Here is a 17,423-nt window from a genome sequence, read left to right on the forward strand (position 1 = left end):
ACTAATTCTCAAAGTTATTATGTGCAATACAAATTGAGAAGGGCATTTTCCCTGAAAAAAATCTTTTAATTTCAAGAACCATTTGCAACAACCCTCTAGAAGACTAGCAGACTGGGGTAAAATGAGTTTGTATAGAGAAGCTACATCAAAAATTACCCTCCTTGGACACATAGACTGGCAGTCCTCTCTCACTGTAAGGCTGTTTCATCCCACTGATATTTATAGATACCTACTGCTAAAAATACAACCAAAGAAAAAAAACACATTATAAATTAAAAGGTATAAAATATAATTGTCACAACTGAAGTAAGCTTTTGATGCTTAGAGTTAATGAAACAAGTCCCATTTCATTTATGGTAGAGTTATACTGAGAACACATTACAAGAATTTCTCTGCTACAGTGCATCATTTGCATTGACCTGTAAAGATGTTCAATTAAAGCAGCCAAAGTTGCCCTATTGACTGGTGGAAGCGTCCGAATAAAAGCTCCATACTTCCTCACACGTTCCTTTTCATTTTGTGTATCTGCCAGAAAATAATAATCATTGAGCATTAATAACAATGCACACTAAAAACCAACAGCAGTTCTCATTAACTATATTGGCATCATCTAGTCATTTAAAATTACAGTTTACTCAATCAATCTCATCTTCATAAAGGCAATTCTGACAATTTACTATTAGCAAAGTCTATTAGTGTAGACCAGTTCAAGGAAACAGTATTAACAATAAAGAGGGTCAGTTCTATATTCAAGCACCATTTGCTACAGTTTAAGACTAAATCCCAGGATAGCTTTTCCTCTCAGAGGATATTTAATCTATAGTTTGTGCATGTACATGTGTGAGTGCATCTGTGCGTGCACAAGTGCAAAAGTACTTCTAAGAGTTCCCAGAGATGAGAAAGGAAAAAGACCTTTGCAACCTTTTTATTGGAAAAGTGCCTCAAGGCCCAAAGTAGTTTAAAAATCCAAATATATAATACTAATAAGAGAAGAGCAAAGGGGAAGGGGTGGTGAATAAGTTGTACAAAGTTACATAGCTGAACAGCAGCTGAGCTAACAATAGGAATTCCAGTATCTGAGGAGACAAAGCCACAGCTCTCTACCTTCAAGTTAAGTCTGCCTCCCTGGGCTGCATGGATACTACAGAGCATAATCCTGCTCGAGGCATGAGCAAAGTTAATGTACATTTATTTTATTTATTTATTTAGCTTTTTATTCTCAGTGCCTTGCTTCTCTCAAGCTTCTGAAAAGAAAAAGCACAGAAGAACTCTCATCTCTTCCAGATGATTGCTAGCACTCTCCACTAACTACTTCTACTTGCATTATGTTTTGATTTCTTCGGTAATTAGAAGGAAAATAAACATCAAAAAAACAGTTTAAAGGTTGCCTACTCTACCTTCCTAAGTGGTTTAGGCTTCCCACAAGTACTTTCATTGTCACTTAACCATAACAGGACAGGATTCTCTGCTGTAAAGCTGAAGCAGAATTGTAGCCCCATGTGCAAGTCAGGAAGTTAAATCATTGTAATACCATTATGCATTTTCAAAAAAGAGCTAACTTACATCTAAACTGCTACAGACACAAATTTTTCTGATTTCTGATGAGAGCAATCTTGTGGTAAGTGAATAAATTCTTAATATTCTTTCCTCTAGTTCGTTCAAATAGAGGTTAAAGGTCAAAAATGTGTAATATTCGTGTTTGAATTTCCCAGACTTCTAGTGGTTCATATTAAAGCAACATCCACATGTTTGAACTTAAGCAAAATCAGAGAGGAGTATGTTTTTAATATCTTTTTTAAAGACAAAGCTCACCACACAGTAAATAGGCCTATATGATTTCAATGCATTAAGGAAGAAAACGTTCTATCTTAGCTTTACCTATGCATCTCTTACTGCTATGCGTCATCTGCAATTTTATAGCACAGTTTAGGAGGGAAAGAGTTTGTTTCTTGCACTCTGTAAATACTGCAACACCGAAACAAATAGAAATATAGCTGTTTTGTAAGAACACTATAAAAATCATCACAATTTATGTAATGAGTAACTAATTAATGTATTAGTAATCTCATGGTTCTGTTTTCAACCATACAGAGACACACATCCTCATGTTTTAAATACATCACAAGTTACAGTTTGGGTTGAAGTTACTTAAATTTTCTTTCAAATTAAATTAATATTTCTAAGGAAACAAAAAAGAAGTAACAGTTGTTAACACATTTACACTGTTAATGTACATAACTTTGCGTGAATGTTCATAAAGGATATTTGAACAATTTAATCAGCAAGACTGTCATTTAACTATCCTGTAGATGATAGCATCAACATTTTGCCACTTGTGAACTAAACTTCTACATATGGTCAGAAGACAGACCACACGCTGTTTTCCTACGCTAATTTGTCTATTTCTCAAATTCTACCATCAATGCTTCCATAAAATATTAATCATCACTTCCTTCCTTGGCTGATCCAACTACGATACAGCACAATATTGGTCTACTGTTTACAGACATATTGCCAAGGAAACATCGCTATTTGTTATTATTATTCCTTTTCACTTAAAGGCAATAAAATAATCTCTGATTAACGTAAGTCTATTGCCGCCAAGCTCTAAACATTTTTTTCCTCACTACAATTGTTTTGCTGATTACCAAATAACATAGGTCAACTCAGGGAAAGTAATTAACAACCTCCTCAAATTTGATACTGAAAAAGTGCATACAACCTTTCTTGTATTGAGTGTTATTGAACGCATTACCTAAAGCAGAGATCCAGAATGGATAAAGTTCTTTAGTGAGAAGTGCATCATCTATTTGAGAAAGAAAGCTTTTCAATACATCAGTCACATCTTCAAGCTGATGTTTTCCTGCTCTTAGTTTAACACTCCTTGCATCTTTTTTGAAGCTTTCCAGCAGTTCAGCCACATTGGAAGAATCACCATTCTTAAGGTAGATCTGCTTGCTACCTAAACCTAAGTTACAGAAACAGAGGACAGAAAAATAAATAAATGTAAAATCAAGTATTCTTTTAAAAATTCCAAACATTATTATATGAAAAGCATATCTGGCTGTCAAACATATCATATTTCCTACTGAAATCTCTGTGACCTTTTGCACATACTCACTTTGAGAGTAAAAACACTGCCAAGACTGCTTACACCCAACCAGACCTCTCTGCAAAAATACACATCATAATACTAAGCAAGCCTGGGATCGCAATTTGTGGAATACCTTACAGGCAATTCAAATCCCCAAATCTCTTCAGGACTTCCTAAAACAATAGTTTCAAAAGGCACAGTAAAGGAAAGAAGTTTTGATGACTGGTATTGTATTACACATAAAAGAACTGCTTTCATGGGGAAAACTCCCACTATTTTATTACCCTTCTGATCAACTCAACTTAGGACTTCAGGTTGGATGAATACAGTAATACTTTACTGAAAATTTTCACTATAAAAGCCTCAATATTAGTAAAAAGCATTCCTTTTTTCCAATTTTTCTCACGTTCAGGAAGACATGAGGCAGCCACTGTTCTTGTATTTAATAACTGAAACCACCAAAGCCCAAAGCCAACTTAAAATAAAATTCATAGTGTAAAACACAGTCAAGACTACCTTCAACTACTGCATATGAGAGTAGCCAAAACATTTTTTTTTTTTTTTTTTTAAAACTTGTGGAAGTCTGGCATAGTTGTGCAGCCCCATTGTTTTCCTTTGTAGGGGTGTTTTCTGCATTCCCCACATTTCTTGAAAGAGAATTGTATTTTATACAAAACCATGCCTTTCTTATGTACCTGTCAAGGCAAGTACTCATGTCAAAACCTATGAAATTGTGTCTTATGTTCTTGGAATTCGCCTTTCCTGTAATGCCCACAAGCGCTACTGTTCAATGCTGCCCTTGAGTAGCTACTGTCAGGAACAGCTGTGGGACCTGATAGTGTCTGTCATCTGCAGACCACAACTAAAGACAGAACCTTTACCATGATGACACAAAAACACGTACGCACACGAGTAATGCATACAAATAATTCCTTTAGCTTTCAAATGAGTTACCCAGTAATGCTGATCCTGAAAGAAAACATATTTTTTCAATAAAGATCTAACTTATTTAAAAAACATTAGGAAATTGAATTTTAATTTAAAACACACATGAGCGGTTGTTTTGAGTTGTGGACATAATTACTCTGCTTTAACAACTTTTTAGTGCATGAAACAGTGTGAACTATACTTAGAATATTACTAATAATTAAAAAAAAGTTACCAAAACTGTTTTTTTTTTTTTCTTGATTTTAGGCAATAGTTGTAACCCAGACACAACTATTTACCATAATGCAGTGTTGCCATATTCAAAAGTTATTTAGTTAAACTTCAATCACTGAAATATAAATTAGGGTCTTTCATACTGACAGAGGTTACAGACACATTTATCCTGAAGACAGATATGTACAGGGTTGATATGTATTTAGCATTTCGCAAGAAAACTGATGAATTTGCAGTAATAAAAAGGACACAAACATCATCTGCATATGGTCTAATGCTATGGAAGGTTACGCTGGCAAAATTTACCTTAACAAACAGTAACTGACAATGCGCCCTTACTCTATTACGCTGAAAAAACAGCAGCATAAAAGTCTGAACTTGGCTCCACAGTTAATAGTTTCCCGAAGATGTGGTGACCAGTCCAGGCCACAGCCTTTCCTGGTTCACATAGCTTATTTTCAGGACTGAGGTGTTCTGCACTCAGGCACTGGACCCCAAGGCTGAGCTACATCAGGCAACCAAGGCAATTTTTAAAATCCAAAAGTGTCTATAAAAGGGCATGTACCAAGCTGCATTTCCCCAAACTGCCCATTCTCAGATGTGTGGCAGTGTGTACTTCACCATCGCATCAAAGAGCAGTGAGGCTGACGAGGACTACGGTTTTACTTTAGGTAATACATTCAATAGGATCTGATGGTGTGGGGGCTTCAGCAGTATACATATGATCTTAGGTTGAATAAAATCCACTATACTTACCATACTGTGTAACAAATGCTATACAGCTGTTCACTATAATAGGAACATCATTTTTGCTGAGCTGCTGATCTTGTAATGCATTGCCATCTGTACCTGCTGCTTTTTCAATTGCAGTATACCAGACCATGAAATCCAGCTTTGTATGGCCATGGATGTAGAGTGTTCTGGAAAGTATAAAAATATTTTGAATGCAGGAAAGAAACAGAAAACGGATGTTATTGTACTAGAGCAACATAGCAGATGTTCAGAAAAAAATAAGAATTACTTAAAATAAGACACGAAGGCACTTTCTACCACATAAAGCTGTGGTGGTGGCCTATTGTTACAGCACCTTTTTTTTTTTCCCCAGCTACATTTGTACTAGCAGCGTCACAATAAATGAAAAAAGATCCACAAACACTGTCATGGGCCTTTGAAAGGACCTGACCAACATTTAAATGACTGTCCTTCGATCTTGCTTCTGCACTGTGCATTCCTAAGTCCAAGTCACAGTTAAGCAGGAAACAGACTGAGACACAACTTTCAAGTCCTGGAAAAGGCTTTCCTTCTTTTTTATTCCCTACCTCTCCACGCTTCTATAGAGGAGCTGAGATATACTGAACTTCCCTCCTTTACACACATGTATCAAAAAGATCACCCCGAGGAAAACACAGAGCTAAGGAACTTGTATGAAAAAACTAACAGTTGAGGTAGAATAAGTTAAATAGGTAATTAAACCGTTGCATTACCTCAAAGCATGGCCCTCTTCTGATTTTATTATTTAAACTTGATAAAGCAGCGTCCTCTTTTTACCCCTGAGAGGCTAGCTTCTAAGAGACAATTGCAAAATTGAAAACTTTAAGGGTGTATGTTGTGGCAGATGCACCTGCCTTGACAAAGACCCGACAAAAGCCCACAAAAACTTCCTGCCACAGCTCTCGTCACGCCCACATGCTGGTGGTCAGCACGTACACATTTTGGTCAAAAGGTGAGGAAGTTGGGGTCCTCAGCCAATGGGGGGAGATACCTGACCGTATCTGACCACAGATCAGATTCGAATAGGGTACAAACTGAGCCCTGCTGGAGAGCCATTTTGAGATGGTCCTCCTTGGAGCAGTGGGTCTGTAGTTGGGGACTCTCCCCTTGGGTCAGGATGGCACCCGAATTCCTCCATGTTTAGAGCCCTCCCTTACTAGGTGAGAGACTGCGCATTTTGGGTCATCAGCCATAACGCTTAAGCATTCTTAAGGCAGTTGTGTAGCAATAACTCTCAAATGACATTTGGAACCTGTTGGATTGTTAATGTTTGGAGTCTCAAAGCGGTGTTGGTTAGAGTAAAACTTAGTTTGATTTTGTTACGATCTTGTAAAATAAATCCCTTTTTTTTTAGTCAGTCTGGCTTGCTTTTGTGAGGTTCCGCAGCATATGTCCACCCATATGCATGTATGTAATAAACAACTGTTTTAAGTGTTAAAATAATAAGCAAACTCTTCTACATACATACTCTTCGTCTCCCACTAAAGAAATGTAAGGGATTTAATTTCTTTAATGAAAAATTATTTGCTAATTAGGAAAAGTTAAAATGTTCTACTGAACTTCTATGAAAACACTTTTATCAAAATATAAAGAAACATTCATTTAGATTATTTTATATAGGAAAAATCCCAAAGCATTTCATATAATGATGTAATATTTAATTTCAATTTTGTTTAATTCACATCTTTCAATTTTGATTTTATAAACAGTTCCATTCTAGCATTCCTATCTTGATAGGAAGTGAGGATGCAGTCAATGTACACACACAGACTCAGGATCTGAAGTCTTCTCAGGATCCACCATACAGACTTAGCCATTCAGCAGCAGAGCAGGAGACACTAAAATATTCTATCTGACTGAGGCCCCTTTTTAAAAAGCCTCTATTTCATGACTTCGAAAGTCATATTAACCGCCACATGTGCCTGGCTAGTAGAAACAATCAGCCTCTTTTCCATCAAGAAAAACCAATAAATTGCATAAAGCTCTCAAATTTTTAAAGCAAAATGAGTGTGCCTAATTCAATACTTTCAAATATATTCTGAAAACTTTTCAGAATGGGTACCATACATGGGTGGTTCTCAACCAATGGTTTCCAAACAACACATCACCCTGACATCCTCTGGTATTGCTGTAGCCATATATAAGAGGAAATGAAAAAGTTTGAACTGAGTGGAAAAGAGTCTGACGATGCATGTTACGCTATTCCTTTAGTACTATTATTCACAGAGCAGCAGAGGTTAGGACTATGATTTATAAAAGATTTATGGTCCTTCCCAACACAAGAGATGCACACATACATGCATATTACTGTGTTTTTATTTTCCCTGAAGAGCAGCAGGATTTGCATTATGGTATTATGCAAAAGGATAAATGGAAGTCTCAACAAATTATTTTTTTGTTACCTAAAGAATTATTATATGTACAGGAAGCAGCATACTGTAAAGTGAAAATATTATTACTTCTAAATAAGAAAAGGACAACTCTGCTGTATATCAATGAATCAGTACCAGAGGAGGAAAGAGGAAATATAGTAGTGTACTGAACTTCAAAGGTAATTTAAACTTATCTGTATTTTTTCACAGAGATATGAAAGTCTAAATCATGTCCTTGTCAATCAACTGTTGTGATATATGAATTACCAAAACTAAGTGAAAAAGACCATCTTGTATTCTAAGGATCTTCCCATATTCCCCACAATCACATTAGAAAACCCGTATCAGAACTACCAAGAGTTGCTGCTCTCATTGTTTTCTAAAATTTGAAAAGCTGTTGAGTTAAATTCAGATTACAGGGGAAGAGGTTACTTAATTAACAAAGCAAATGGGGAATTCATTTAAGTAGCAGTCCTATGGTACCAACACAGTCATGAAAGAGAAGTTGCTAGTAAAAAATATAAACATGAAAAACTTGCTGTTATTGCGGAACAGTTATTAACTTTGCCCAGTCAAAAATCTCCAGAGCAGTCACCTAAGAAAGTCAGATAAGTCAGAGAAATAATTTCAGCATTTACTCATCACCATAAAAGAGAAGAATGGAGAAAAGGAAATGAAACCAGTATCAGACACAGTTGAGAATTCAGTCAATTTACTGTGGAAGTGGCTTGGAGAAAGCTTGTCACAAACCACAGTATTTTTGGTAGAGAGAGAGTACACCTAGGATAGATTTAAATCAAAAATATACAGCAATGTATGAATAACTAGTTTAAGTATTCCTTCTAATTTTAACACATTCAGCCAAACTTAACAACATATTTTTGCTCCTTGGAGACCATCAGCTAATCTCCATGAACGCCAAAGGTGGTATGAAAAGGAAAGGGGAAATAGTTACCAGCAGCAAAGCAGAACTTTCCTCAAAACACAGTAGAAGTCTTCTACAGCACTTCATAAAGTAAAAAAGAGACAGCTTTGCAGATACAGCTTCTGCTTTTCATGTCAATGTCATCATCTTTTCCATGCAGTTTTCAGAAACAGTAGTAATAACAAATACATGTATTTCTCACTGAACTAATTGCTATTATCAAAATATAAACTTACATTAAATGCAAGGCTTAAGACTAAGCACATAAACACGGGCTGAAGTGTACTGATGTACCATGTACCACAAAACTTCCTGTCAAGAATACTTCTAAGCTTATCACGGAATCACGGAGTTTCAGGGTTGGAAGGGACCTCTAGAGATCATCTAGTCCAACTCCCCTGCCAAAGCAGGATTGCCCAGAGCACATTACTCAGGACTGCATCCAGGCGGGGCTTGAAAATCTCCAGAGAAGGGGACTCCACAACCTCCCTGGGCAGCCTGTGCCAGTGCTCTGTCACCCTCACCGTAAAGAAGTGTTTCCGTGTATTTGAATGGAACTTCCTATGTTCTAACTTGTGCCCATTACCCCTCGTCCTGTCACTGGGAACCATTGAAAAGAGCCTGGCTCCATCCTCCTTCAACTCACCCTTTAGATACTTGTAAGCATTAATAAGGTCTCCCCTCAGCCTTCTCTTCTCCAGGCTAAAGAGTCCCAGCTCTCTCAGCCTTTCCTCATAAGGCAGATGCTCCAATCCCTTAATCATCTTAGTTGCCCTACTTACTTATAGAAGTAATCACGTTTGAAAGTTTTACTGCAATGTTCACAGAGATCTACCTATCATGCAGACTAACAACTACTTTCTACAGGCTCTGAACCAAAATGCATTCCTACAGTATAAATTCAGTGCCTCCTACAGTATTTTTATATATGTGCTACTTCTTCCAGTTCAAAATAGCTGATAAAGGGTGCACACTTCATAACAAATAGTTTGCAATAGCGACTACTTCATAGCAAATAGTTAGCAACAGTGACTACATGGTGAATAATGGCAGAGTGTTTGCTCTGTTAAGTGTGAAGGACATACAGTCCATACCCAATAAATTCGTAATTTAAGTACTCAAGCAAACAAGAAGGCCGACCAATGTAGATTACTGCCTTAGTGAATTGAGGCAGCTGAATTGGCACAAATGACTGCAGCAGTCCAAGATCACCTCGTCTCAACATCAAGGAAGCTACTGTCAGCTTTTCAACTTTATCATGAACTACCATCACATCCTTCTGCACCAGTAGTCAAGCAATATATGCGGGCACGCTTCATCCACAACATTGCAAAGGCTCATCTTTAAGCCACTTTGCAAAGTCCACTAGCTGTAGCTATGTCTGTATGCTTTGTCGCACAATCCTGAAAGCAGTGATATCAAGTGATTCTGGGTAAGGGTTGTAGAGAGGAAGGGTCAGAAACAGACATCAGCACAACTCAGTACCCTCCGGCAATTTGCAAGTGATTCTAATGATCTACATGTCTGAAAAAAAGAGGTACTAAGAAGATATGCATTAGTCTGAAATCACTGGAATAATCAAATTGCAACTAAAGCATGGAAATTCCACTAATAATTACAGATATACAACAAAGGTCAGCAATATTTCTTCAAAGGATATTAAGGGACTTATATCCAGCACACAATACTGGAAGCACATGTCCTTTCACTCCTCTGAGTCTTATGTTTAGATTTTTTCTGGATTGTAGAATTTTGTCCTCATAACTGTATTTTACAAGAATCTTACTGCTATCAAAGGGTTAAGAAGAAAGCATTGTAATTAATGAACCATCAGCATAAAGAAATTATGCCAGTATGTAGGGAAGGTTTATTATCTACAATAAGAAAAAGCAAACTATAAGAGAAGCGTAACAGGGGGGAAAAAAAAAAAAGCACCATCTGGATTACATTATGGTCTGAAAACATTCACTGACACCTAAGAGAGCCTAAATGATTACAGAAAAAAAACATTTGACACTGAATTGTCTGCACAACTGTTTTTCCTTAAAGGACGGCATTAGAGATTTTGCATTAAGTTTTATATATAGAAGATATATTCTAAAATTACTGTATACGGTTGCTTTCAGACACCTTTCCTCTCTTCAGTGTACAGATCCCTCTCTTGACCTCTGTTAAACTACACAGAAGAAGCTTCTTCACCTACCTACTATGCAACTTCTGTTTGGATGGCAATAAGAGATTGAGTATCACCAGGCACTTCACGAATTTTACAAATAGATAGGAAAGATCAAGGGGAAAAAAAACCCAAAGCGAAAGACATCTCTATGTGACAGAGGGAAGTGTCAAACAGAAGTCTGGAAAATGGTTTTCCACTTCTAGCAAGAAGTCAAGAGAAACAAAAAAAAACAACTATGAAAGTGGAACTTAAGTGGAGGCAAATGACCATCTGGTTATGGCACAGGAAAACAGTGCTGTCAGAAGTCAGGATTTCCAGCTGGGCTGGAGGTAGTTCTAACAGGTTGGACAAGATGTTCCAACAGAGACCAGAGTGCAATAAAATTTCAATAGGTGCTACAAAAGGGAGTGTGTTCCTCTCCATTTTACTTTAGCAAAGATACCCAAAGACAAACATGAAACATCATTGAGATCTGAAAAAAAAAATAAAAATATATATATATATATCTATAATTAGATAAAGTCTAGGCTTATTATGAAAAGTTAGGAAGTAGACTGAGCTTTAAAACCAACAATCTTCAAAAGAAAAACAGCCTGGTTGCTTTGAAAACATTTTAACCTGGTTCAGTCTCATGATATGCTATTACTTTGCAATGTATAGTATGATTACCACCTCTTATTTCTAAGCTGGTAGTCCTCTTTCACTGAAAATGTCAGATAGAATAAATGAACAGTGAGGTGCTAAGTAGAAAACAGGGTAGAGGAAAAGGGGGGGAAAAAGTGGGGGGCGGGAATGGCTTGTATTCATAACTAAGACACTTCAGAAAAATCTCATGTGCCTTTTCTCTGTGAATTCTTGTATTTTATACAAGCTGTAAAGCATTATGCACCTTGCAGCTCAAAATCAATTGTAAACTCCTCCTCTGAGTAGTTATGGATCAGATGAACGCTAAATTTATATGCCCCATGAATTTAACATACACATAAATCTACTAAGTATTTTTAAACATCCAGAATTCATAGATTTATTACATTATAATTATTTCAGCAGTAAGACTTGAAGTTTTTATAGTTCTGAAACTGTTTACTTGTGTATGCAATCACTCTTGTGAGAAGTCCGTTTGTAATGACTTAAGTCATTCTTTTGCCTACAGTAGCCAATGGAAAAAATGTCAAAGAAAAAGTTATATGATGCATGTAATGTATGATTTTCCCTAATTTATCAACCCAATGACTGAGACTTGAAAAAAGGCCTAAGTATTTGTAAGCAATGGGAAGGTAGTTTGAAATCAGTAACAAAAACTTCAGTAGGAAAATACTCAAAGTATTTTCATTTCTTCTAATAAAATTGAGCAAGATGTTGTAAGACGTCGACCACATTTATTTCTTTATGAAAAAAAGAATGGGGTTTTTGTTTTGGTGTGGTTTTGGGGTTTTTTTTGGTTTTGTTTTTCTTTCCAAACTTTTCTTGATTCAGGAAAAAAAAAAATCTTGTTTTATTTCATTCTTACAATACTGTTTTTTTATTTTATTTTATTTTATCATTTGTCCTACGTTTAAGTTACTAACAAATTAACATGAAAGTTGTCAATAAATCAGTATATAGGGCCTCTTCCAAGTGATCAATCTATGCCAAAGTGGGCATTAGACAAGCACTGCTATAAAATAACAGACAAAACAGGAAAACCTATAAACTATGATATATCATTTAGGAGACGCTGATGACATCTCAAAGATATTAATTAATTTATCTAGGGTTTGGAGGGGCAGAAGGAAGATTGCTGGTTTTGTTTCCATTTACAATAACTGAGTCTAAGTATAATGTTGGGGACATTTTTTTTTTTTTTTTTTCAGTGGTGCCCAGTGATAGGACAAGAGGTAACGGGCACAAACTTGAACACAGGAAGTTCCATCTTAACATGAGGAGGAACTTCTTTACTCTGAGGGTGGCAGAGCACTGGCACAGGCTGCCCAGAGAGGTTGTGGAGTCTCCCACTCTGGAGACATTCAAAACCCGCCTGGACACCGTCCTGTACAACTTGCTGTAGGTGACCCTGCTCTGGTGGTGGTGGGGGTTGGACTAGATCTCCAGAGGTCCCTTCCAACCCTGACCATTCTGTGATTCTGTGATAAGGGTGATTTTATACTTAATAATTTTCCCCACACACATTACATTTCTTATCACTGCAAGATGCAATACCATGCAATTGTGCTGAACACCTGGATACTTTTGGAGTAATATCCTAAGCAAGAACCACCGTGCCAAAGCTTATATACCCATACAGCTTTTAATGGTTAAGATAATGTGAACATTAGGCATGTAAACTCTTTATGGCAGACTTCAGCGACGAAAGATTAAACATATTCATGGCCACCATAAATCAGCAAGTGCCCCTGTTGAAACGATTTCAAAATAGTTCAGGTTTTTCATTAAACTATTAAAGCAGTTCAGGGAAAACCTACCCTCACTTGACAGAAATATTATAATGCAAGAAATAATAAAAGCTGACTTGGAGCTAGAAGTTTTGCTCAGCACTGATATCTATGAAATAAATCAGATACACAGTTTGTATTCATCTGTTGGACTGCACCTTGAAAAGGATACCTCTGGTTCCCTGGTTGGTCTATGCAGCTTACTCAGTGCTGAATCTTTCAATATGCTTCTTTGAAAAAAAACAACCCCCAAAAACACAACACGAAAAAGTGTTTGTTTCTGATGTGCATCACCTAACTGAATTCTGGAACTTAAATAGTATCTCAGGAAGAGTTATAATTCAGAACACACAAGTTACAATGAGTTTCTCCATCAAGTTTCTCCAACTCTGAAAAGATGTCAAAAGTATGTGCTGGAGTTTGTTTATTTTGTTTGCCCAACAAAGAGAAAAACAATCTTCCTTTATTAACCTCTTATTCACTGTTCAGAATACTGCATAAACACTCACCACTTCTTACACAGACATTTGTCCAATAACCTGTCGCTGAAATATAAACCCCCCCAATCTATTACAAAATAAGAATTATTTTCAATAATTTTACTTTCATATTTAAATATTTAGCCATATATGAGGCAGAAATAGAAGCATAAAATGGTTTAGGTTGGAAGGGACCTTAAAGATCATCTAGTTCCAACCCTCCTGCCATGGGCAGGGACACCTCCTACTAGACTACATTGCTCAAAGCCCCATCCAACATGGCCTGGAACACTTCCAGGGATGGGGCATCTACAATTTCTCTGGGCAGCCTGTGCCAGTGTCTCACCACCCTCACAGTAAAGAATTTCTTCCTGATATCTAATCTAAATCTACCCTCTTTCAGTTTAAAACCATTACCCCTCGGCCTATCACTACACTCCCTCATAAAGAGCCCCTCCCCAGCTCTCCTGTAGGCCCCCTTTAGGTACTGGAAGGCCGCTATAAGGCCTCCCCAGAACCTTCTCTTCTCCAGGCTGAACAATCCCAACTCTCTCAGCCTGTCCTCATAGGAGAGGTGCTCCAGCCCTCGGATCATCTTTGTGGCCAAATACCCTCGCTCACTTCAAGTTTCAACCTCTCATACCATCATCTCAGCAGAATATTACCTACTTGGAAGCAGATGTAGATCATGTTTGCCTCACAGTTGTATTTTTCCAGCTAATATGTTGGTAACTGAGATCAGACATTACAATAAGACTAACTAGGGCATTCATACATACCCTCTCAATCCTGACCTACACAGACTGAGACACAGAATTCTGGGATATGAGTGTGATAAAAAAAAATTGAGAGGTGAGTGGTAAACGCTCCAAAGAGGTACTCTTTCTTTACAGGGTAAAAGAAGTTAGGTCCTTTTGAAGAAACCGTTATTGGCAGAATAATCTGACTGGGAATAATTTTCTCAATGGGAAAACTGCTTTTCATTAAGCAGTACTTGTTAGCATTTCCTGACACAGACATAAAACGCAATTAATACACAAAGACTTTCCCTCCTTTAAGAAGTCTGCAAATTTACTCTCTCTAGGAACCGCAAGTGAAAAAGCTTCATGACTGATCAGTAAGAATTCTAAGACATCAATATAAAAGCAGATCAAAGCTTTATTCAGATGGGAAACCTACCTTCCTTTTTCAACCAGCAGCAGGACATCTATTTTCTCTCCATTTTGCGTCACACTACTGATGGCTGAAAACAAAACACATACACATTGATATGATCTATACAGACCCATATATATAGACAAACACACACATGTATGCACATACAGATGTTGTTTCAAAATGATCTTCAGTGACAGAGGGAGCATGGAATTCTTCAACAATTTGAATAAAGAATACTGCTGATAATAGAAAGAAAACTCCACAAAATACCACAATACACTTGCATTTACAAGAAAACAATACAGAAAATTATAAAGAAAGGCTAGAGAGGTACATTTAAATGTGAAAACATGCTACAGTGTTTTAGTATATTAAAATTAAACTTGTATTTACAAGTTTTAGAATACCTAACTATGCAGAAGTACGCTGGATTTTTGAATCCATTAATTTACTTGCACCCCAATGGCTGCAGGTATCTACAATAACATAATGTGAATTGAACATTATGCTGTGAAGACCACTGCCACCCTTCTTTATATTGCCTTAAGCTATTTCTGCTAAAATAAGTACCCCAAAAAACACCTACATTATACAGAAAGTACATCTGGGTAGTTCCCAGTAACAGTGCTTATAAAACTATACTGTGCACTATACTAAAATTGGTAAGTTAAATGCAACCTGTTTACTAATTGAAAATTCTGAAAAGGTAATTCTTTCAAAGTTTAGGTCTTATATATAATTCACATCTTATCTCAACGAATTCTCGGCGACAGTAAAGTCTGGAATATCAATGAAGCTCAATAAACATATTCTGATGCACGTTGTACGATGTTTTTGTATAGCACACTCCTGGCCTCTTTTACATTTAGTGAGTCAGATATCAAGAAGGTAAGTGACCACACTTCCACTGATGATTCATTATTTGGCAAGTTTGTTATACAATTCAGTCTTAATAGCGGAGCAGGTTTATTTTGGGGAAACCAGAAACCAAAGAAAAATATAGGACTGTGGATATACAAAATTTCCACGAAATACAACTTTGTTATACAACTAATATTTAAAAATCAAAACCCAAGCAAAACCGATTTTCAACCAAAAGCTAAATGTGTGTTTCATTTCTATACTTGAGATATACACAGATTTTGGATGCTTGTATCATTAGGGTAGGAGCAATTACAGTTGCACTATCAAAACTAGTATCAAAAACAGTTCTCCTACTGCCTAACCTTTTAATTCTGAATCAAGATCAAAAAGTAGTCACAAGTTAAAAGATAGCTAGAGACATAAAAATATTCCTGATTAAAAACCACCTTCATGGTGTTATTCACAGCAAATGTAAGGTGGCAGTAAATAAACAGTAGAAAGTCCAATGGCATTTAGACAAGTTCCTGCAAAACAGTCCACAATCTGACAGCATTTACAAAGAGGATCATCAATAAAGATCTAAATTATCTTCTCTATGTTACTTTAATATGAAATCTCAAATTATTTTTACTTTCCTACATAACATATTGCCTTGTTCAATCTAAAACCAAGTAGGGCAGATATGCTTAAAGAGGATTCAGAGCATAATTACAGACAATGATATAAAATTGGTCATAGAAGACTATTTGTATAAATATTATCTTTCCACGTCATGATATTGAGCAAAGAACATTTTCAGTACCAGAAAAAAGAAAAGTCTATTAGTCTGTGAAATAGTTTTCCAAGCGAATTATAATTTTTCCAGTACATTTGAGTATTTTAAAACTAGGCCTGTCAATCATCTCAAGAATACGTTCTGCAGTGAGTATTTCTGCCCTGTCAAAAACGAGAGACAATAATCCCAAAAGGTCATATATTATTATTCAATTCTGTACTCTTGTAAGAAAGATACTGCTGCAACTGGAGCAAAAATTGTCTTCATTCATTATGAAGCTGTGAAAAATGTCTCTAGCGTGTGCCACTAAGTAGTGAAAAAAATTTCAAGACAAAACTTTACCAACTCTGTATTTAGATGAGAGTTGGAAGAGCATCTGGCTCATGCAAAAGAATAGCTACTGAGCTCCCTAATGTTTGTGACTTTAAAATGTAATAGAAATGTCCTTAACAGTGAATTAATTCAGTAGAGTAGTTCCTGAATTCTAGATGTTAAGCAAAAGTCTTACTTAGTTCTTGCAACCGCCTCAGATATATGGAATCTTCTTCAGCATTCTCCATTTCAAGGCAAAAATAAAGGCTCGACTTCTCTATGGCAAACCAGCCTTTCCTCCACTGATCCAGGTTATGGCAGTCTTTGTAGTAGAGCTGGCCAATCAGGTCACAGTCTCTCTCTAATAAGCATTCAGCCACAGGGGGAACAAAATGCTACCAAAGAAAATGGGGTGAGTCAGATGAAGAAAAAAAACCCTCTTCCCCTAAAAAAAAACAAATCAAGATATTGCAAATCTATAAGATTTGAGGATGAAATCCACAGTAAAAAAAAAAAAAAAAAAAAAAAGACTTTCAGATTTATCATTCATAAACCCATATATACACTAAATTTAACTTGTAAAATCAAGTATAACATATTTTTCCCATTCATACTCCACAATTAAAACATTTTTGATTTTTAAACCAGAGTTGATTTACTTAGTGGTGTAACTATTAGCTTTTGGTACTGTATAAAATACAGTACTGCTTTATGAACTCTGCTTCAGCAAATAAAATAGAATTGCAATCATAAAAAAACTTAGCTGAAATAAATTCATAGAGTATATGTCTTTATACTAGAGCACCTTTAATATATTCTTAAGGTCGGCATTAAAATGTTGCTTCAATTCCTTTTCCATTTTTTTTTATTATCTTGTTTCAAACATTAAATCACAGAAGTTATT

General features: G+C 36.3%; 1 protein-coding gene across 1 annotated transcript in view; it reads right to left on the minus strand.

The window, feature by feature from the left end:
* ARAP2 (ArfGAP with RhoGAP domain, ankyrin repeat and PH domain 2) overlaps positions 1 to 17,423 on the minus strand; it is a 154,750-nt gene that overhangs the window by 45,900 nt on the left and 91,427 nt on the right. Inside the window, exons 18-22 of the mRNA XM_082483122.1 lie at positions 16,716 to 16,914; positions 14,590 to 14,653; positions 5,012 to 5,175; positions 2,756 to 2,968; positions 420 to 525 (exon numbers count right to left, since the gene is read on the minus strand). Coding sequence (XP_082339248.1) covers positions 420 to 525; positions 2,756 to 2,968; positions 5,012 to 5,175; positions 14,590 to 14,653; positions 16,716 to 16,914 — 746 coding nt within the window. The remainder of the gene's footprint in view (positions 1 to 419; positions 526 to 2,755; positions 2,969 to 5,011; positions 5,176 to 14,589; positions 14,654 to 16,715; positions 16,915 to 17,423) is intronic.

This window comes from Vanellus vanellus (genome assembly GCF_965231255.1).
Source record: "Vanellus vanellus genome assembly, chromosome: 4".
Taxonomy (NCBI): Eukaryota; Metazoa; Chordata; class Aves; order Charadriiformes; family Charadriidae; genus Vanellus; species Vanellus vanellus.